The sequence below is a fragment of the Diabrotica undecimpunctata genome, chromosome 9 (genome assembly GCF_040954645.1).
Source record: "Diabrotica undecimpunctata isolate CICGRU chromosome 9, icDiaUnde3, whole genome shotgun sequence".
In the NCBI taxonomy this organism is placed as follows: domain Eukaryota; kingdom Metazoa; phylum Arthropoda; class Insecta; order Coleoptera; family Chrysomelidae; genus Diabrotica; species Diabrotica undecimpunctata.
The window spans coordinates 126,003,154-126,027,384 of record NC_092811.1 but is presented as its reverse complement, the minus strand read 5'-3'; the positions used below and the strand labels follow the sequence as shown (position 1 = coordinate 126,027,384).

At 34.3% G+C, this 24,231-nt stretch overlaps 1 protein-coding gene across 2 annotated transcripts in view; it reads left to right on the top strand.

The window, feature by feature from the left end:
• The first annotated feature begins 9,928 nt into the window (after positions 1 to 9,928).
• Positions 9,929 to 24,231, top strand: part of LOC140449994 (lysosomal aspartic protease-like) — a 37,375-nt gene continuing 23,072 nt past the window's right edge. The window contains exons 1-4 of one of the 2 annotated variants that reach the window (XM_072543412.1): positions 9,929 to 9,958; positions 16,440 to 16,529; positions 19,542 to 19,659; positions 19,797 to 19,929. In XM_072543412.1, the coding sequence (XP_072399513.1) occupies positions 16,450 to 16,529; positions 19,542 to 19,659; positions 19,797 to 19,929 (331 nt within the window). In that variant the 5' untranslated portion in view covers positions 9,929 to 9,958; positions 16,440 to 16,449. Of the gene's footprint in view, positions 9,959 to 13,819; positions 14,106 to 16,439; positions 16,530 to 19,541; positions 19,660 to 19,796; positions 19,930 to 24,231 lie in introns of those variants that run through there. The other variant, XM_072543411.1, reaches the window with a different exon arrangement.

The following is a 24,231-nucleotide window of genomic DNA, read 5'->3' as shown; positions in this document are numbered from 1 at the left end:
GGAGAAGGCTTTATGTAAACTGCTTTCTAGGTCTGTAATATTGTCTAGACTTGATCTATTTTGTCGGAAACCACTTTGTTTTGGAATAATAATATTTCTATCTTCAAGTGTCCAGAGAAGACGACGGTTGACCATTTTTTTCTAACAGTTTGCATGCAGTACATGTTAGTGCAATTGGTCTATAAGACTTAGGAATTGTTTTGGAACATTTTAGTTTTAATATTGGTATTATAATAGAATCTCTCCACCCTGTTGGAAATTTCTGTTCTGTCCAAATAATATTAAATATGTTAAAAAGATGATTGTGTGCATTCTCAGGTCAATGCTTAAGAAAAATCATTGGGATATTATCTGGACCCTCACTAGTCCCTTTAAATGAGTTTAATGCATCTTTGTATATAATTATATTAAATTTGGAGTTTAAAGCATCTGTGTCATCTACAAACGGTATAATTACATTGCATTCTTCGTTCAGTTTAAAGTTGATAAAACTATTATTATAATTGCTTATATTAGATCTATTTTTATATGTATTAGCAAATTCTTCTGCTATTTCTAGGCCATCTGTGATTATTCTATTATCTTTCTTTAGTTGATTGATTTTGTTATAAACCGGTATTCCAGATATTTTTTTGACATTCTTCCACATTTCAGACATAGGGGTCTTACTGTTTATACTGGACACAAATTGAGCCCACGAATTTCTTTTTGAAGTTTTTATTGTTAACTGAGCTTTAGCTTTAAGTTTTTGAAATTATATTTTGTTGTTGTGTTTTATGTCTTGTGTATTTGTTAAAGGCTTTTTTGGAAGCTTCGATCGATGTCTTACTAATGATACTAATGATCTTAATAATGTCCAATTTGCTTCCTTCGTTTTCCACTTAGAGGTGTGCTTTCCATTTTAGGGCTTGATCAAGTTATTGTTGATTATTATTGGGTAATGATCACTGTTATAAGTGTAGTCTAATCTGTCCCATGTCATTAATGCAGAGAAGTTATTACCCGCTATCGTTAGGTCCAAGGGCGTTGATTCGCCTGTTTGTATAATAAATCTTGTAGGGTGTCTATCATTTAACAGTGATAAGTTAAACTGATCTATTAATTATAAAGACAGTTAAAATTTGATTTCACGTACAATGCGTCTGTATATCCGCTTATACGTATTTCATCCTAAAAGGGATCTTCGGAGTGGCTATTTACAAACGCTCTGAACTTGAAAACAATCTTTCCTGTCGTAGTAGAAGCAACACTAAAATTGCTTCGATATGGACGCAATAGCGACATCTGATTATAAATCCGGAAACTAATTGTCGAAATCAAATTCAGATTTCTGCTTTAATCTGTGCCTTTTAAAAATTGCAAGGCAAAACAGACGTTGATAGAGATGTAATTAGAGACATAGGGAATCTAAAATTGCATTCCACAACATACATCCTCAACTAAGCAAAAATCCTTAGCGAATTGGTTTCTCGTCGGTCATCCGTCAGTCATATATAGCAGGTACAAGATCGGTTCGAACACACTACCCTGAAGTACACAAGATATGATGGGGTAAAGTTTTGTATAGACTCCACTATACCTTAGCATATATCTTCTTTCTGTAAAGCTATGATTGAAGCAGTTTGAAGTAAGTATAAGGCAGTTTTTTACTGCAGCCTTTTTAGAGAGACATCTAAAAAGCCTGCAGTAAAATATTGATTGTTTTCGAGCATTGTTAAATGAAATAAAATAAATTTTGTTATTATGACCATTCGTTTTTTTTTACAATAGTCAACAAAAAGTTTATGGTATAGTAAAACGTTGTATATTTTCATATTATTAATACAGTTTGGGTTCAGTTGTTTTAAATAGTATAGTATTTTTTTTATTTGTTAGTTATAAACTATAGACGAAATAGTCCATCCAATCAACAAATGGTTAACGCAACGTAAAGTGGCTCAACGTATGGGGTTTTCACAAATTATTATAAATGGAGCTTGGAATCATTATTTCATAAATGGTGTAGCCTTATACGTTTATGGTGAGGGTGACGACAAAGTACCAATCCTGTTGATGACCGATATACGCAAATTATTGATAGACGTACCCAATATAAACTGCTTCTTGCATCAACAAAACATTGCGAAACGCTACTAGAAATATAATTTTAAACCAAACCGTTAGAAAAGGCAGCATATTACTGGCTTAAAAGCAAAAAGACGTTTATCCCACCCAATACTAATCAGTAAACATCGCGGATTGAGAAGATTATGGGCTGAAGAACACAGCAACTAGACAATCGACGGATAAAGAAACTGTTTATTTTCAGATGAGTCTAGATTTCGTATAAACGACTCCGATCGTTGTATTTTGGTTTGGAGGAAACGAGGGGAGAGATATAAACATTATAGGGTGCCTGAATCTGCTTTTAGGGAGGCTTAATTTGCGTTTGGGGTGGTATTTGTTTGATGAACGCGATTTACTGGTTCTGACAAACGCTTCGATGATGGCTCAGAAATATAGACATAGTGTTGTAGAACCAATTATTTTACCATTTGCAGGTGCGATCAAAGAAATTTTTGTCCTTATTGACGACAATGCCGGCCCACCGTGCAATAATTGCAAGCGAAAGATAACAGCATCACGGTATTGACACAGTGGAGCGGCCAGCTCGGTCACCAGATATGAACTGCATAGAACATGTCTGGTCCGCTACAGCATGGCAACTAAATGTGCTAAATAATCCTGTGAATACGCTTTAACAGTTAAGTGAAGCTGTGAAGTACATATCGACAACTTAAGATCAAAATTTTTTGAATGAATTAATCGAGAGTATGCCGAATAGAATAAAAAGTTTAATTCGTTTACAAGGTTCAACTAAACATTACAATTTCCTATTTAAGACTTGTAGGCCATAATCTCGTTATTTCAGAATATATAGAACACAATTTTATATTACTTTATTTTAATAAATTGTTTTTCTCGTTAAAGTGTTTTAATTATATAAACTATTTGACCAAAAAAGACCTGATGGATGAATAATTGATAAGTTTGAAATATCTATTTCATTAACAAAACAATAAAAGGATTCATTTTACATTTTGTGATGTAATAAAAAAAGGGTATTTTTGTAGACCAAATAAAAAGGTAATTGAAGTGCTTATTGTAATCAAGTGTGAAGTACTAACATCTGGACATATTGTAATATTTTGATAACTTAAAAGCGATACAACAGTATATAAGCACCAAAAGTAAATAATTATGAAATAATCTTCATCTACAAGAAAATTAGTGTCAATAAAATTTATTTATAAATTAAAAGTATTCATTATTAAATAATAATCAATATCAAATTAAAATAAATAATGTAAATTGTATAATATACAGGAAAACTACGAACTATGATTTCAAATACATATACCTTATACAGATTTCTAGAGAATTCTACAAGATATTATGCAAAATTGTTTCTTTACATTCATGTACAAGTATATCTTCTTTATTTATCATGAAATAATATATTTCGAAGATATTTGGTCCATTCTTGCATGTGAACTCTCTTCCTTTTGAAGAAATGCACTAAGTCATCATATCTAATGCTGTTCCTAATTCCAGCATATCATCTCCAATTTCATTTCTAGTTCCAAAGTCTAGTCCTCCATTGGACTAGAAGGTGTATTTCATATTCTTTCTTGGATTGGTAAACATGTGCAATAAACCCCCCCCCCCCTATTAAACCTATTACTACATACATAGATATACCTGGATTCAACAAACACGCAATCTAAAATCAGTCATAGATTATATTAGTAGTAAACAAAAATTTGTATTGCAGTGGAATGATGTAAGAGTTCTCCGAGGAATAACATGTGGATCCGATCACTACTTAGTAAGAGCGAAAATTTTGTTCCCACTTAAGATAATACACGGAGACCAAAACCTAGAAGACAAGCAAGACTTGCAGACAGTAGATACTCCGAAGTACGACTTCAATAGTTTTATAAATGATAGTACTAAACAGCTATACCAACGACGACTGGATGAAAAACTACGAGAAATAGAGAGACAAACATTTTCAGATATTTACGAGAATATTATTGCTAGTTTACACCAGGCCTCTAAGGAGACACTCGGGACACAGCAAAACAAAATTAGTAACAAAATATGGTGGAACGAAGAAATCGAATATATGGTAAAACAGAAAAAAGAACAGCATCTAAAATGGCTAAATACAAAAAATACTGAAGACCATCAAGCTTACAAAGAAGCCGATAGACAACTACAAAAAATGATAAAACAAAAAAAGAATAAAACATGGGATCAAAAATGTCAAGAAATCAATACATACATCGGAGGGAAGCAATGTACAGAGGTATGGAATTTAATACAATCAGTAAAAAATACAGGAAAAGACAAAGCACACATACACACCATAAAACCAAGACAATGGAAAGATCACTATGAAAGCTTGCTGACAGAGACAAGACAAGAATACCTAGCGAACTCCCCAACACAGTCAGTACATATACAAGGAGAGGAAGCGAGGGTAGACATCGAAACAGTAAGGAAGGCTGTAATGACCCTAAAGAATGGTAAATCCGCTGGACCTGAGGGAATCTATGCTGAAATGCTTAAGAATGGAACTCATAAACTATTTGAAATATTAACTTATGTGATCAATCAGTGTCTAAATGGACACCCAGTACCAGAACAATGGAGAACGGCATACATGTCCTCAATACACAAAAAGGGGGACAAAAGGAATTATAATAATTATAGAGGCATATCGGTAACCAGCACCCTGAGCAGACTGTATGGACGAATTTTGAGAAATATGATCGAGGAAGAATATAAGCACAATGAAGAGGAAGAACAAAGCGGGTTCCGTGCAGGAAGATCGTGCACCGATAACGTATTTTGTCTTAAACAAATAATAGAAAAAAGATCGGCTAAGAATCTAGAAACTCGTATTATTTTTGTAGACCTGCAAAAAGCATATGACAACATCCCCTTAACAAAACTCTGGACAACGTTGAAAAGATCTAACATCAACCACACATTGATAAATGCTGTACAAGAACTATATAGAGACTCAAAGGCACAGATAAAAACAGGAAAATATCTAACGGAAGAATTCCTGGGTACAAAAGGCTTGCGACAGGGATGCTGTATCTCACCAACCTTATTCAAGATATATGTTGCAGCAGCATTGGAAAGATGGAAAAAAAAGGTACAAAGGATGGGTATAGAGCTTAGCAATGAATGTATATATACACTCCAGTTTGCTGATGACCAGGTAGTGCTAGCGACCGATAGGGAAGACATGCAGTACATGCTAAGAAAACTGATAGAAGAATATCACGACTGGGGAATGAATGTCAATACAACAAAAACCAAATATCTTTGTATTGAAAACGAGTCAGATAACATAGACCTTGAAAACGGACAACATATTTCCTGCTGTCAGAGCTATGACTACTTGGGTGTTGCCTTTGACAATACAGGAACTGATACACGGGAAATAGAAAAACGAATCACTCAAGCAAAGAAAGTCTTAGGATGTCTCAATGGTATACTGTGGAGTAAAGAGATAACGAAAGGAAGGAAATTTAATATATATGAGACCATGATTAAAACTACTTTTCTTTATGGCGCTGAAACATGGAGAATTAGTAAAAAGAACAAAAAGCGAATAGAAGCAGTAGAGATGGATACAATAATAAGATCTTTAGGTATTTCCAGACGAGACCGAATCAGAAATGATGTAATAAAACAACGTATGGGAATAGAAGGAAATATAACTCAAGATATAGAGAAGAAACAATTAAGGTGGTATAAGCATGTTCAACGGATGCCAGCATCAAGACTCCCCAAAAAAGTAATAGAATGGCAACCGATAGGTCGACGGAAAAGAGGAAGACCCAGATTAGAATGGCAACACGGCGTAAACATGTCCATGAGCGAAAGAAATTTAACAACAAACGACTGCGAAGATAGGAAGAGATGGTGTTTAGGTATCGGACAACGTCGAAAGACGTTCTAAACCGATGTGTATATATTAAACCTATTACTACGTTCTCCTCAGACGGAATATTCTATGATATAAATATATACACAGCCGAAAGGCTGCCATTATAGTTTGCTCTTTCTCAAGTTTTGACAAAGAAAATGAAAGACTGTGTAATATTTACAGAAATTAAAAATGCAATAGAAAGAAGAGGTTTAACAACCAAATCCAAGCAATTAACCCATTTTAAATAAAGTCTAAAGTCTATAAACAACAATATTTTTACGGTATCAGATGTGGCTGTCTATAGTAAACATCAGCTCAGATTAAAATGCCAAATTATGTGGAATCCGAATGAGAGTCATCCTTTAGACAACACAAACTTCTTCAAAAAAGATGGTTTACCAAATGAATTTATCAGACACTTTAAATTGTAGATGTGGATAATATAGAAATTTAACACATATCCTATTGGATTGTCTTAAATAACAAGAAAACATTGCACGTTTTTATGAAAATTTGCGAAATCTAAATGTCTGCTTCTCATTCCACTTAAATAAATTATCTGTCTCTGGAAACAGAGAAATCGACAATTATATTGTGAAAATTGGAAAATGTAAATATAAACTTTAAACGAAGTAATGTATTTACCATTGGATTAAGACGAAATTAGTAAGCAATCAAAAAACAAACAAATAAAAAAAAAACAAAAAAAAAACCCAAAACAAAATAAATAAAATGATTAAACAAAAAGAAGATGAAAAGACAGAGTCTGTTTAAATTCAAATATGGTTGTTTAAATTAGTCAATACATTTTTCCTCCCCTGTATTCATCCGATCCTTAATAGACCGCTGAGGCTTGGAAATACATCTTGCTAAAGACAAGAGCACCAGTCGTTGAGAAGAACAGACGCACCCGCTAGTGCATCAATGCATTCATATTGAATTCGTTTTGTTCGTTGTGTCGTAAAGTAGTACGAATCATGGCAATTAGCGGTAAGTTCTTCACCTAGTTTTACCTCAACCTTTAAATTGTTTTGTGATTGTTTACTGCAACCATTTAAATTTTGATAATTATTTGCACCTATGAGTAAAAGTTCATTTATCTCGTCAGAGCTATCGAAGGAATTGTTCGTGTTAATTTAATTACTATTAATTGGTAATGGTACATTTGTTTGTTAGTTCCCCACAGAGTCTATAGACCAAAACAAAATAAAAATAATAGTAATTAAACAATAAAAAAAAGGTTAAAAATAGAAAATACAAAAGAGAAGAAAGGAAAAAAAATAATTTTTTTATTTTAATTTCACTATCTACTAACTCCAACTCTAATTGTATAATACTCTGATTAATAAATCTAAGAGGATTGGCATTCTTATCAATTAAATCTCAGAGAATTTGAGAAAGTCTGGAGATACAAATAAAAAGCTGCTTTCATCGGCATATCGGCATATTATTGAAGGAAGATGATAGCGAAACTTCCAACCTTTTCGAAACTGCTGAAATACTGATGAAAACACACTTTCCCGGTTCTAGCGCCTCAACACCGACCGGAAGAAAAATCTTACCCTCACTGAACGACTGACATCTCGCCTCGTCAAAAAAATGATTAGTGAGGAAAAGGTTAGATCGGCCATATTCTGCTTCACCCCTTTCAAGGCACCAGGGCTTGACAGTATATACTCGTATCCAGCTCTACTACGGTGGGGAATTGATATCTTTCTGGCGCACCTAGTGGGCATATTCAGAGGCTTCTTGACATATTTCTAGAAAGTGGAGAGAGGTACATATGGTTTTCACACCAAAACCAGGTTGGATGGACTACACTCTAGGTATGCAAGCGGTACCTAAGGGACGAAGTTCTGGTTCATAACTCACTTCACCCAAATCAGCCTGCATATACTTTGGGACTCCTACACTGCATTAAGTAGTTGGAAAAATTGAAAGATTAGATACCTACCTAGATAATAAAGAACCCACCCTAGGTATTATTCATAGACATTGAGGGAGCGTTTGATAAAACCACATTCCCAATCATCACCCAACAAGTCAATGTCAAGAATGTTCCCCTGACCTTGAGCGAATGGATATTTAGTATGCTCTCTGATAAAAAAATAAACATAAATGTAAAAGACGTTTCTGTTAGAGGTATGTTAACGAGGGGCTGTCCACAGGAAGAAGTGCTATTACTTCTCCTCTGAAACATAGTTCTAGACACCCTGGTCGACCAACTCAGCAGCAACGGGTTATACACAATAGCCTATGCAGACGATATTGCTGTCCTGCAAGGCGGTAAGTTTAAGAATATATTATGTCAGTTGCTCTCCTACAAATAGAAACATGGTACAAGAAACACTCACTATCTATAAACCCTAAGAAAATAGAGATGGTTCTTTTTACTAGAAAAAGACTTTTCACTTTCAAGAATTGTAAACTGCAGTATAAACTCTTATGACGAGGAGAAATACCTTGGTTTTGCCCTTGACAGGAAGTTAACATGAAACTCCCACTTAAATGGTAGAGCTAATAAAATACATATTGCCTATGAACAGTGGCGACGAACAATTGGACACACCAGCGCCTTATGCCCAGAGTGATTGCCTGGATCTACGCTACTGTTATTAGGCTACTGCTAACTTACACAGCTATTGCTAGGGTACCAAAAGTGCTACAGGCAACAGCGGTCAACAAACTAAACCATATTCAAATGTCACTCCCACACGCAAACCGTGAAAAGATGGAAAGAAGGGCAAGGATGTAGACTTACCTTTAAAAATCAGCATCAAAGAAGTACTTGGGAATGATCAAGAAAAACCTATGCTTGACAGTTGTTTTTTAGCTGGTTATTGTCAACTAAGTAAACACCTCCACACTAGTAGACTAGTAGATACACCTCTATGCAGGAAGTGTGAACGAGAAGACGAAACTGTAGAGCATTTCCTATGTGAATGCTTAAAGTTATCATTAATATAAGAGTACGCGTTTGGCGAGCCCTGCTCTACATCTGCCCACATAAGGAAGATGTCCCCTAGTGACTTGTTCACCTTCCTAGAAATGGCAGTATGGACAATGAGCCAAGGACGACAGCTCCCTGAGAAGATGCACAATGGGTCAATTGTGGCCTCAATGCTGTAGGACGCATTGTGTTCTTGACTTTGTTGTATGAAATGGAAAGCTGGACACCAAAAGTGGACAATATAAAGAAGTTGGAATGTGGTGATGTGATGTGATGTTGGAGATGTGGTGCTATAGAAGGACTTTGAAAATACCATGAACCCAACGAGTTACAAATGCAGAAGTGTTAAGAAGGCTACAAAAGGATTGCGAGGTCATAGAGCACATCTAAACAAGAAAGCTGGAATGTTTAGGCCACCTTACCAGAGGTGCGAAATATGAGATACTAAGACTCATAATGCAAGGTAAAATCAAGGGTAGTTTCTTTTACATAAAATTGTTGCTTGTGTATTTGGAATACATATAATTAGATTAATTAGGTTATTGACTACCCAAAGACAAGAAAATTATAATATTTTACCCATATATTGTAAAATAAAAAATTCCGCAGGTATTAATCAATTAAGGTAGAACAAAAAAAGTTGCGGCTAAGGAATTTACGTCAGTGATATCTCGTTTCACCATACCATTGACTAAATAATCCTTGCGAGAGCGTAAGAACCAGAAAAGGCATGCTATAACCCTGTTATAGCATGTCCATGTTCCAGGAGGATATGGCAATTAAATAAAAACACGTATACAATAAAAGTATGAAACCTAAAAAATAATTTTTAACATGCCAATTTAAACAAAAACATATTTTTGAATGCCCAAAATCGTGAGGAAAAATCGTGACCCATGAAAATAATAAAACATTTCAAGGAACACGACCCACCTTATTTACGTCTATGATTTTTGGCTATAAATATACCAGCATATGGGCTAAGCAAGTTTTTTGTGAGCTTTGCCAAAATTAAGGTAAGTTTTTTGAATACGTTAACTGCAGTTTATACTCTCATAATATTGATCCGATCAATATTAGAAGCTGCATTATAAGTAGTCCAGTTGGATGTTAAAAAACATTAAGGTGGTTATACTCAGCCTAAACTTAGATTTTGTTGAAATGTTTTTTATTTTGCGTAACAATAGGAAAATATTTTAGTTTAGATAAAACATGAACCTTATAAAACCAAAAAAAAATGGATTGGTCAGTTAATTTTTGAGTTTCATGAACATTTACTATAACATTATAAGTATTTTACAGGATATAATCTACAAGTGCTTCAGATACATTAAACACTCTAACTAATTGGCAAGTACCATAGCTCAACATTTGATCATTTATTTTTTGACATAAAAAGTACTTGACAATTGATTTAAATTAAAATCTCCCTCCAAAATGAAAGAGTGGTTCATAAAACTATAAAATCAAAAATGCCATCCAATTCTATAACAAACTTAGCATCTGACAAAGAAGGGGAATGGTATATGCATCCTATGTACCAAGTTGATGTTAAAAAATTGACTTTAAAAACTACATACCAATAATTTTTGTCAAAAACATACCTTTTTACAGTATAACATCTGTAGTCACTTTTAACAAATTAATACTAATACTCCAACAGTATACCAGCTTGATGAATTAAACGAACACACATATAGTTTTTAATTCTTATTTCATTATCTTTTATGCCATTGGTAGTCCTGGTCTCGCTTAATAACAAATAACCTTCGGAGTAAAACATAAAAGACTTTTCTTAACTAGAACTAAATTGTTAAAAATACTTTGAGCATTTATATAATATATTATGCTCATTAATAAATGATTGTTTACATTATTTTTGTTGACAATTGTGAGTCTATTATTATATGTATTCAGGGATTCGACAGTATTCACTGCCTTACCTTGCTCAACCGCTTCCATCTCTCTCCGTTGTCCCATTCTCCATTGTTTAGGCCTCTCTTACTCATGGCGTCGTCTACTTCGTTCCTCTAGGATCTTCGGGATCGTTCTCTTTTCCTCCTTCCTATGGGGCTCCATTCGGGGGGCTCCATTCTCTTTATCCATCTGCTGTCGCTAGTTATTCTTACATGTCCATACCACTTTGGTCTTTTTTGTTCTATATATGTTGGTATGTCTGTTTCTATGGATGTTCTTTGCTTTATTTCGTCATTACTTTTCCTATCCATTCTTGTTACTCTGCAGCATCTTCGCAGGCATTCCGCCTTTGTTGCTACTATCTTATTGCTGTTTTTCTTATATAAAATCCAATTTTCAGCCCCATATGTCCTAATACTTCGCACTAATGTTTTATAAATCTGTGTTTTTGTCTTCGTATTTAGGTGGCTATCCCACCATACTGAGTTAAGTTTTCGGATTTCTGGTCTTGTTTGTCCTAATCTTTGTGTAATTTCTTCCTCTGTTGTTGCCTTTTTCGTGATTATAAACCCCAAATATTTAAATTTATCCTTTCCTTTGATTGTTACGTTGTCATTAATCTGTAGATCTTCTATGTCTTCTTCACTTGTAGATAGGTACTCTGTTTTCGCGATATTTATATCTGGGCCAGCCTTGGTATATTCTTCTTGTAGTTTCTTCATCATGTAGATGAGGTCGTCTTGGTCTTGTGCAATCACTACTTGATCGTCTGCAAAGATTAGGTATTCGTTCCGTACCAGTACTCCCATACCTTCGCATTTTCTTTTCCATGTAGTCAAGGCTTTCTCTAAGTATATTTTGAATAGGGTTGGAGATGTGGAACAACCCTGCAGGAGATTTTTTATAACTGTGGTGAAGTCTCCTATGATTCTTGTTCCCATTTTAATGGACACTTTATTTTCTTTATACAGAGCTTTTGTAGCTTCTATGAATTCCATCTGCATTTCTAATTTGTACATTGCCTGCCTCCCATGACCTTGGTACAGAGTCATACGCCTTTCTCAGGTCCACAAATGCCAAATGTATATCTCTATTTTTTGGTTTTTTCTTTTCCAACAGTTGTTCCAGTGTGTATATGTGGTCTATGCATGATCTTCCTGTCGTGAAGCCTGCCTGATCCTCCCCGATTTTTCCATTTATCGCTTGTTCTATCTTTTGTCGCAGTATCTTCCAATATAATCTTCCTACTGATGATATTACGCTTATTCCTCTGTAGTTTTCGCATCGTTTTCGATCTCCTTTCTTAAAGATGTCATATATGTATATATCATCCGGTGTAACTTTTTTGATCCGTATTTTATACGCTCAGGTGAGATGCCTCCAGGTCCCGGTGCTTTCTTATTTTTGATTGCTTTTATGGCCGTCCTCATTTCCCTATCTGTTATTTCTATTTCTTTTTGTCAGGAACTGCTTCGGATCTTTCGGATCTTTGGCAAAGACGAAGCGAGTCTATTATTAATATATGTAATAGCTTTGCTATAGTCACTCGAATTTAAATGATTTTGTAGTTTATTTTGGTCTTTTTTATAAGACTCACGTTGCTGGTTGGTATCAGCAAAGATCTTGATACCTGCTTCTCTAATTAGTTGGTTATTTTTCAGCACTAACCTAACCTTTTCTTTAGATGGTAGTATAACTTTAATTGGTCGAGTTTTCAGTGGTAAATTTTCCAAGTCTAAAACTTTACCGTAGTCAATTCTTCAGCATTTCCTTCCTGTTGGGTCTTCATTTTGGACTCATTTACATTAAAAACCACAATACTTGAGGCTCTCCACTCTTTAGCCATATTTTCACTAATTAAATATTTCTTAACACTCAATGACATTTTACCATTCAGATGTATTGAAGATTACATTGTAATCTTCAATACATCTTTTTAACTTCTTGCAGCTCGTTTTGTAAATCACCAATTTTTTGTAGTAACGTAGGAATTAGTTTAACTCCGGCTTTACAGTCTTCACAGTAATACTCCAATAATCTGGTTCTGGTTCTGGATCAATAACTTTTAGTTCACTAGCAGTAAGATTCTAACAATCCCTGTACCTAGCCCTCTGCTAGCCCTCTGGCAGAGATCATATGTTTTATGTGGTCTGTTATTTATTATTTTACAAGCAGCACACTCCATGATAATCGTTAAATCAAAAATTAAAAAATTAGGAAAGTAGGCACGCTACTGGTAAATATTCCAAATCAGAGGGAGCTTATCGTTAATTGATTTTTAATAATAATTGATATTGAGCAAAGATAACAGCAAAACTGCACAAATTTTCACATATTTCTTAGATTAGAATACTTTAATTTGAACAAAACAACTTTTGGAGGAAAACATATTGGAAATTGTTACTGTACCGTAAATATCGCAAATCATCCACATTATATAAAAACAGTGCAAAACAAGCCCAACTGAGCAAAAGCAAGTTAATAAAATCATTAGGAAAAAGTAGAGTAAAACTAAAATAACTGGACCCCAATAAAACGTCAAAAAATTTACCAACTTCTGGAAAAATACAGCATTTACGTTGACAAAAAAGTAGAACAAATGACTAGCAAGCAGAGTCTGTTAAGAAAAATGTTTAGGAATACTAATTTAAATTTATTATAAGTAAATTTACAAAATTGTATTACTACATTTTTTTGCGAAATTAATTTTTCCTGCAATGAAAAATTTTTTGCCGAATTACTCAAACATATTTTAACAGAAAATTTCATTTTACACAATTTTACTTATATAAAGATAAATTTTTTATTGTTATTTTCCTATCGCTAGTTAATAAAATTTTCACAGAAATTCCTTAAAAAACCTAAGTTTTGGCACATTGCCAACCCTAAACATATTAAGTTTAGGCTAAATATAAAGGGACTATGTTATTAATTGCTACTATTTCAGGACGATATGACATTTGAAGAAGTAGTAATACCAACAAAAATAGGGTGGTTGAAAACAAAATGCCCGTATAACAATTATTCCAGTAAAAATTCATATTTTCAAAAGTCGTGGCTTTCCGAATCGTATGGAAAAATGGTCGTGCCTCATAAAAAAATTATAATATTATCGTGTCTCAGGAAAATAATAAAATATTATTATGGGGCACGATACACATTATTCACGACAACGATTTTTTAGTATAAATATAACACAGATTTGGATACAGGATTTAACTTTTTGCGAGCTTTGTCAAGATTAAGGTAAGTGTTGTTACTATGTTAACTGCAACTTGTACATATATTTTTTTAATTATTATCATTGTTTAAAAACCGTGCCTGTACCTTCATATAGAATCAGCTTCCATATTTCTTTTTTATTTTCATTTTCTCCACCTGTATCGTTTCTATTTTTTAACTACTCAATATTGGGTGTCTTACATCGTAGCTGTTTCGAAATCTTTCTGTCACACAACATAACAAAAGTAATAGTCCCCCTTTATACCGCTAGTACAGATTTGGGATTATAGCAGCTTAGTCTGCTCTCTTTTGGCCTACATTATACAAGGAATGTAACAGGGACCATGCTACGCTTCAATACGCCTATTCTCACCCTTGATTTTACCCAAGATACTTATTTTATTCAGACAGAGTCGACTTAGAGCCTGTAGATATTTAAAGATATCTAGATGTATTCGCCTCCGGTAGAGATAGATCTCTGGCCTTGTGCGGGACAGTTGAGCACTCTAAACTTCATTCACTATACATATTCCCAATTGTCAACAGAAGCATGTGAAAGCCAAACAGGGTCGTACTGATATGTATCATACGATGTTTAAAAATATTTACTTTTGAAACTATTAGTGTAAGAATTTCTTGAAATTTAATCATTAAATTACAATTAAACTAAACTCTAAAAAATAACACGACCAGTAAATAACTTAACAATAACTATAACATAAATATAACACAATATATTAACTTAAAAATCAACACAATACAATTTGAATTTAAAATGCCGGCAAATTTGGATCTGTAATATGAGAATCTATCTGGCTTAAGGTAATAAATTATATTTAATAGCCTCTTGACGAATGAGACGGCGACTATCAACACGTGCTCATGTTTACAGATGAGAATTTATGCGAGCCGTTATGTAACACATAACTCCCTCAAATTTCCATATTTCTTTATTACTGTGTAATACCGATTTTGAATAGTTAAAATTGATAATTTTAACAATAATTTTAATACCGAAAGTTACCACCTTGTTTGTATTAGTATCTTCTTAAAGTTTCGTCTTATGTCGAAGGTACTAAAATGTTGGATGGAGCTTTGGAAAAACCACTCACACATTTCGCAACCAAAACATCGCTTTCTTGTCTATCTTTTTTACGTTCAATTTTTCTTTCTATGCTATAATATTGAACCATAAGAGCTTCTAGAATCATGTTATTTCGTTATGAGAAGGTCAAGGCATTCCTAATAAATTGTTTTTTAATGGTAATTTGGCAGATGATGGCAATAATATTGAATAAAGACCTGTGTCAGCTGCTGCTCTGTGGGTGATCACCGGCTGTACTCTTTTACATGTGAAACAAGAAAAGACTCGTTTTAAATCTGGTTTTTTTTAATATAACGCATAAACGCTTTTGAAATGTGGACATGGAGATGACTGCTTCAATATCCATGGACAGCTCGGCGTACGAATATTTCGGTTCTATATGAAATTAAACCCAATCAGAGTCTCTTTAGTACTGTTTACTTTAGAATTTTAAAGTTTTTTAATCATATCCATCAAAGTGATCGCGCAATGGAGCGGCTGGTGGTCCAAAGAAGTCCTCAGAGTCAACGCCAACAGCAGATCTTTACAACGATGGGCAGATATCACGAAAAAACTTCTCAGCAAGCAGTATACTGAGGTAGTACATGCAACAGATGACCATGACCAGTGAGGAAATATTATTAATCAGTCTGCCCTAGCAGCTGAAGCTCAAAGATGAACCACAAAACATTCGCAAAGATGTTAATGACTATGATGATGAGTCCTTTTTTGAGTCCCAACTGTGTCTTGCTAACATCAAGTTCTAACTGTTTGTAAACACACTTAAGGATGTTAAGGATTGATTTTAAGAAACACCTTATTGTTTCATATAATTTCGACTGCCCCGTTGCTTTTCTATTTTTAGCATTTTTATTGCGTTTTCTTTTTCTTCTTTCAATATATTATAACCCGTTTCACTCTTTATCTGTGGAAGATTGTTTCAGTTCTTAGATAATAATTTATTTATATATTCAGTCCATCTTTGTAATTTATTTTTTAAATACGTAATTATCATTCCAGCTCTGTCTTCCCTCTTGCTCCCTCTTTGACTTTTTTGTACATATTGAAGCTTTCATATTTTTTGTTATAGTTATAGTTTTCCAGTTTCTACACAAAGAGTACACAAATACAAAGTATACAAGCTTATCCCACTGATTCAGTATTCCAAAGACTTTTAGCTAGTTCTCCATTTGTCCCAATTTGAGCTTTGTTTTTAGAACATAACAGAAATTGCATTTTACATTTTAAGTAATATTGTTATTAACTTTTTGTAGAAAAAGTACAATGAAAGTGTTAATTGTTGTTGCTTTTCTTATTGTGGCATCGCCAAACTGGATGGATATGAGTAATGGATCTCTTATAAGGTAAGTCTATTTCAAAAGGAAAATGAATTTTCTGTAGTCAGCTCTGTATCATAAATCAAAAAAGTGTAAAAAATCCTTTATAAAAAGGTATATTTATTTAAAAAGAACCCTTTTAGTCTACATCACAGACTATTTTTGGAATAAGAATGCCATCATTAGTGCTACTACTAGGTATATATGAGTAAAGCTACTTACTTACTTTACTTTATCGTGTCCGGAGATGTCATTCATTAAATTTCGGCCCAGTACCGGGCTACGTCGGTTCCATCTTTGTTGGCAATCCACAAATATTCGAGGGTAGATGTTCCATATCCTGTGTTTCTCCACAGTTACAGTTCACATCATCTTGGTCTATTTTTCCCCATTTTGCCATGTTTGATTTTACTGGAGCGACCCCTGTTCTTATCCTATTCATAGTTTTCCACGTTTAAAGGCGAAAATACTCAGGCGGTTCATCCTGCACTGTTCCAAGAAAGCTTTTCCTGGATTTTAGTCGCTTTTGTGCTGTTCGATCTTTTTATAGGGCATGCCGCTCGTCCGCGATTTGTTGAATTTTCTCTATGTGCTCTTCGACGATTCTGCATATTAAGGTTTCTGCAAAACCCGCTGCTTTATATAGATTTGAGAGTGGCGTTGGTTTCATGCACCCCGTTACTATCCTGCATGTCTCATTTAGCACAGTATAAAGTTGTTTGATGTGAACAGATCTGCCCCAATTGGGGTACGCATATTCAACAGTTAAGAAACACAGTGCCTGTGCCGCTGTTCTTAAAACGCCAGGACGTGCACCTCATTTACTTCCCGTTAGCTTTCTCAGTATGCTGTTTCTAGTTGTTATTTTTCCTCTCATGTTTATGCAATGTTGTCTCTAGGTGAGGGACTGGTCCAGAGTTATTCCTATATAGGTTGGTTTGTGTGTTCTAATGTATTATCATTCCATGCAATTTGGAGTTTTCGCTTGGCTTCCTTTGTGTGAAGGTGGAGAGCGCAGACTTGGGTTTTAGAGGGATTGGGTCTCAGGGAATTCTGCAGGTAGTACGTTTCGAGTTTCTCCTCCTTTTCTTTAAAACCATTGCCTTGAGCACATAGTGCAAGATAGTCAGCATAGAGGAAGTACTTTGTTTCGGTCGGCGTAGGTTGGTCGTTTAAGTATATATTGAAGAGCATTGGTGCTAAAACACTTCCCTGTGGGAAGCCGTTTTTTTGAACTCTTCACCTACTTACTGTACCCTCCAGCATAACGAAAAAACGTCTATTTTGCAGTAAGGAATATACGACCTTACCCAGATAGTGGTCATTGAGAGTGTCGTATAATTTGCGGAGCAATGTTTTGTGCCTTACTGTGTCATACGCTGCTGTCACTACTGGGATTTTCTGGGTCCTTTCTTCGTTTTTCCTTTGATATGTTACTCTATTGCTAGATGTTTTATTTGTTAGCCATTTCTTATATTTTTTGTTTTTTTTTGTTTCATTCCTTTTACATTAACTGTCATCCAGGGTGGTTCGTGATGTTTTTTGTGGTTGTTCTCTGTTCCTAATACTCCATAAGCATTTTTTTTTATTATCGTATTGAGGTTGTTGTATTATTGTTCTACATCCATATTTCTTTCCATCTCATTTAATTTCTTTTCTAATCTAGATTAAAAAAGATGTTTAATACTTGGTTGGAATAAAAGGTGCAATTTATATCTCTCCATTTTGTACTGTGTAGTACTGTTTCTCTCATTTTCGGTGTTCTGTTTGTTGTATTGTTTAAAGAGGCACAACGGATTAGCTAAAAGAAAGTAGTGATCTGTCCCACAGTCAGATCCTCTCGTTATTCTGCAGTCTTGGCACTTAAATTTTGATTTTTTTGATTTGTGTCTCATTATTATATACTCTATGATCGAATTCTGTTGTAGTAAAGGTCGTTCCCGAGTGTATTTATGAATATCTTTATATTGGACTTGGGTATTCATTATTTTTAAACCAAAAAGTTGACAAAACTCAATTAAGCTGTCCCTTAAACCATTTTTAAATATTTCTCCGTGCCGTCCCACTACGTCATCGTCTATTTGAGAACCTACTCTGGTATTTAGGTCTCCTAACAGTAATATTTCTTAATGAATTTTTATTTTATCACAAATGTTTGATAACTCTTCATATACGGAATATTTAACTTGGTGATTTATATCGTCCGTTAGAGCATAGACTCCAACAACTATTGTTTCGATGCCGTACAATGTGACGGTTAGTGTCAGAATTCTTTCAGAGATGTACGCATAGTCTTTTATATATTTTTTTAACGACTTTTTTTTTTATAAAAATTGAGACCCCTGATTTAGCGTGTACGTGTTTCTCTACTCTTGACCATATATAAATGTAGTCTTTAATCTGTTCATTTCCTTGGCCTTTTGTTTTGGTTTCAGAGAGCACTATGATGTCCATTTGTTGCGTCATTTCAGTTAAAATTTCCATTGTCTTGTGAGTTATGCCTTGAGTATTCCAAGTACCAATTTTCAAAGCCTTTTTCTTTGCCAGGTGCCGTCGTAAGTTTCCATCCATATTCCGAGGCTCGGCGTTAGAATTTTTAGTTCAAAGAGTTTTTTCCAGGGCGTGAGAGTAGGATTTACTGTCAGAGATTTCTCAGTTTTATTGCAATATAAGAGTCGTCATTTCATATTACCTGCGAACTCCATAACCAGCCTTTAACCACCAGGATATGTTTTAACTGATTTTATTTAATTTTGGTATTTGATGCAGATAATAATTTAGTCAATTTGATTTCTGATGACAGTATTGTTGATTATCTACTGGAGATTACCATGTGTAGGGTCATAGATCATACTTATGCTTTTATTTCTATTTTATTTGTAATTTAACTTACCTTATTAGATTTATCTGGTCCTTGTTGACATCATTTTGGTTTAACCGATTGATATCATTTACAAGCTTTACTTGTTACATTTTACTACATATTTTATCTTCAAAAAAATTGTGCCCATAATTTTAACATAAAGGTAATTTTTGTAGAATTCCTTTGAAGAAACAAGTCAACAATGAACAAACAAGAATGCGTCATCTGGCAAGAAGTGGAGTACATGGTAAATTTAGAAACACAGGAGAAGTGCCTTTAATAAATATGAATAATGTGAGTTATTACAATTAAGTACTGCAAACTGACATTTGTTTTACTTTATTATCCTTTCTTAAAGGGTTTCCTAACTCATGGTAGGGTTAAGGTTTTATTTGTAATATGGTTAAATATTTTTTACTTTTTTATTCTAGGAATATTATTATGGAGAAATCGGTATTGGAACTCCTCCACAAAAGTTCAACGTTATTTTTGACACCGGATCTGCTGACCTTTGGGTTCCTTCGTCCAAGTGCGACATTTATGAGGGTGATAAAAACGCTTGCCGTAAGTACATATTTTTGCAACGAGTTGGGTGAATACAACAATTGTCGTAAGTTCCACTATGCTATCTTCTTCTTTTGGTGTCTATTCAATTCGAATACTGGCGATCATTCTGGCTATAATTATTTTATTAATAGATTAGTTGTTGTTGTGGAGAACCATTTCCTCAGGTTTTTAACCATGATATCCTTCTTCTCCCAATTCCTCGCTTTCCGAATACTTTGCCTTGAAGGATTATATTCAGTAATCTGTATTTATTTTCGTTTCTCATTGTGTGTCAGAGATATTCTAACTTTCTCCTTTTAATCGTATACATCACTTCTCTTTCTTTCCCCATTCTTCGTGGTAAAGGCTCGTTGGTCTTGTCTGTCCATGATATCTTCAGGATTCTTCTGTATATAGTAGGATCGTTTTAGCCTGTCGCATAAGTAATAAAAATGTCTGTTCAGATTTCCCTCAGGTAGTCAGCGGTTCTCAAATTAAAAATGTACGGTTTTCTTAATTTGATAATACGACATTAGGGATTTTTTAAATAAAATAACTTTGTACATATTATGTTTTATAATAATTGAATATCATAATGTAAATTGATAAATATTGAGTATGAAATATTCATGCAACATGTTGGTTAAAAGTTGTCAAAGTTCTGGTCGTCACTGGTTTCTGCAAACTTGGAATAATGGGTTATGCAAAGCATTCTTTATTTTTTAAATATTTGCATTCTTCTAGCCCTTCCGGTTTTACCGGAAGTCGCCATTAAGTTTCTTATTTTAAATAGAAACTGTGCTTTTTGTTATTTTTTTTTAGAATCTACGTAAAATTCTGGATCGAGTTTTATTGCCGAATTCTTGCCGAATTGCTTATTCTCGAAAAAATAGCCGTTTTTGAGATATTTAAAGTTTTTGAAAAATTTTTCATATTACACATGAAACTTCAAAAATTAATATTGTGGTTAATACTTATGCTGAAAAAACAAAAATTCTTTTTCAGCGTGTACTAAACTCTATTTTTATTTAAGCATAAAAAAATTTGCCAATGTTAATACTGGGTGTTCAAAATTTTGTATTATATTTTTATTTTTATATATTTTATAAATATATGTATCTATAAAAATACATATCTATATAAAACAAAGACTTATTCCTACTTCCCACACACACCTTCCCAAACCCACCGACAACCAGTCCCGGCTTTCCTCCGCCCCCTGGTCTTTGGAACCAGATCTCGACTATTTCCCGGTATCCCCCTTTCAGGCAATGGGAGATTTCCGTGTATTTACATTTAAGTGGTAGGTTAGCCCATTTGGCTCTATCACTACCGGTCAAAGCAATTGTTCGGCGATCTAATGATGGTTGTGTGTGCCGATACTTGCTTTCCCTTTTTTGCACCAAGTGCAGTCGAAAGCGAGCAAGCATCGAATCCTTTCATCCATCGTCTAATACCCAGTCATTCGTCCAGTCATGTCCTTAATCTACCTTACTTGCTAATCTAATTTTTTTTGGTGCTTGCATTCAAGAGCGTCGTGCGGCGTGCCTCCGGCTCTATCTACGTCTTAATCTATGGACAGGTATCATCACTATCTGACTCGCTATCCGATTCATCTGAATCTTTATCATTACGAATAATTAAAGGTCCTACTTCATCAATAACTTGTTCTATATCATATGACTCTAAAATTTTTTTTTCAGTATGCTCAATACATTTTCGCCATTGTTCCTCATTGACTTGGTTTAGTGCATCTTGCCAGAGTTGTAAAACGCTGGCTTCGTCAGTGGTCTTACATGCATATTTATCATAGTAGTTTTTAGTGATTCCCCACACCAATTCAATTGGATTGTACTGTCAGTGATATGGTGGTAGTCTTAGGACATCATGACCATATTTTAGTGCCATTTGGTCAACGACAAATTTTTTCTCAGTAATGTGTTCTTTGCACTTATTTAATAATTCAGCTTTTAAAACTAGATGTTAAGTCTTCTTTTTTCCAGCTACTTGTGGGAAACTTTTCCTACTCTCTGGTGTGATACAAAGCATTGTCTAAGACTATTAACGACGGATTTTCCAGATTTTTTAATAATTTTTCCTTAAACCAATGTTTAAAAATATCGGCGTCCATATTTCCGTGGTAATCATCAGTTTTTTTTTTGTCGAAGAAAATATAAGACTAGTATTGGGTATAAAACACTCCGTATTTCCTGCATGCAATATAATATATCTTTTGCCATTACTCGCACTAGTACTCGAATAGCATTTGGTGGAATCATCTTGCCGGGATTATTTGGTATTATTTCCTTTCGCAAAAATCCATGTTTCGTCAAGAAACACAAATTGTCTGGCAAATTCGGAATTCTTGTTTTTTAAATAGTTTCTTATAAATTTCCACCTTTTTCCAACAACATTGGACAATTCGCATAACACTTTACGATTATTGGTTTTTTTGTATCTAAAACCCATAGCTTTTAATACTTTTGATAAACTGGTCAAATCCATATCACAAAGTTCTCTGTCCTTTATTTTTTGAATAAGTGTCTTTCTTGTAACATGTTCTTTTGCTTTGTACATGTCATAAATGATATTTCTGATTGAGATTTTAATACCTTGTGGCAAGTCGAGGGTTTTCGGATGCAAACGAATCTTTTTATTTTCCTTACTTAATTCCTTCTCACTTATTTTGCGAACTCTTTGCAAGGTCCGTTCTGAAATTCCACAAGCTGCACTTTTCCTTTTTTGAACTGCCAGTACTGATGTAATTGGTCCCATGTTGATTTTTTCTAAAGTAAAATATTTTCCACTTTCAACAGCATTCGACGCTCACTCGGAGATATATAAAAGTTTTTTCAATAAATCATCATTATAAAGCATTCAATTTGCGTTTTTTCGCGATTTATAAAAAAGTTGTTTTGGTAGCGCTGATTTATCCTCAAGTACTACAGCCGACCAGTAGGAGGTTCGGTACCACAAAGCAGGTAGAAAAGAGAAAGCATAACAAAGTGGCTGTAACTAGAGTCATAAATTATTTTTCGTGCCACCTCAGTTGGCTCAGTCAGTTCAGTTTTCTGGTATCAATCTTTGGATTTAACCGTCTATTTTTCGAGCACGGATATGTAAGTTTCCTTAAAGTGATTTCCTATAAAATCGACCGTGTGTTACTACATTTTTATAATCTAATAAGCTTATCATGTAATCTAAAAGATATAAAGGGTACAGGGAAAAAAGGAGAATAACACATTCTGAAATAAGCCGATTTTAATACTTCAAAACGGCACAAAGATTATAGTCTTGTCATTTACATTGATCAAGGTATTCTTCTTCTTCAAGTGCCATCTTCGTTCCGAAGGTTGGCGATCATCAGGGCTATACGTATTTTCGAAACTGCTGACCGAAACAATTCGTTGCTGCTACAGCTATACCATTCCCGTAGATTCTTTAGCCAGGAGTTTCGTCTTCTTCCTACGGACCTTTTTCCTGCTATTTTCCCTTGCATAATTATTCGAAGCAGTTCATATCTTTCGCCTCTTGTAATGTGTCCCAAGTATTGCAGTTTTCGTTTTTTGATCGTAAATATGACTTCCTTTTCTTTATTCATTCTTCTCAAGACCTCGACATTTGTGACTCTCTCGGTCCATGATATTCTCAGGATTCTGCGATACATCCACAGTTCAAATGCCTCTAATTTTTTGGTATCAATCTTTTTCAACGTCCATGACTCCATTCCGTAGAACAGCACAGAAAGTACGTAACATCTCATCAGGCGAAGTTTCATTTCAAGGCTCAAATCTCTTCCGCAGAACACTCTCTTCATTTTAGTGAATATGGATCTGGCTTTTTCTATTCTTATTTTGATTTCTGCTGAGCTATCGTTGTCTTCATTTATAAAGGTGTCTAAATATTTGTATTTGCTAACTCGATCGATAATTTCATTGTGTAAATATAAATTTTGAACATTTTGTGTTGATTTCGATATTACCATAAATTTAGTTTTCTTTATGTTCAAAGATAGTCCATATTCTTCGCTGCAGTCTGCTATCTTATTCACCAATGTCTGTAGCTCTTCAAGTGTTTCTGCGATCAGAACGGTGTCGTCGGCAAATCTCAGATTGTTTAATCTAACACCATTTATTTTAATACCTACGGATTGCTCAGAGAGTGTTCTATTCATTACGTCTTCGGAATAGAGATTAAACAGGGTTGGTGACAGTATACACCCTTGTCTCACACCTCGCTTTATTTCAATTTCTTCAGTGGTATTATTCTCTACTCTCACTACTGCTTTCTGATTGTAGTACATATTTGCTATTAGTCGGA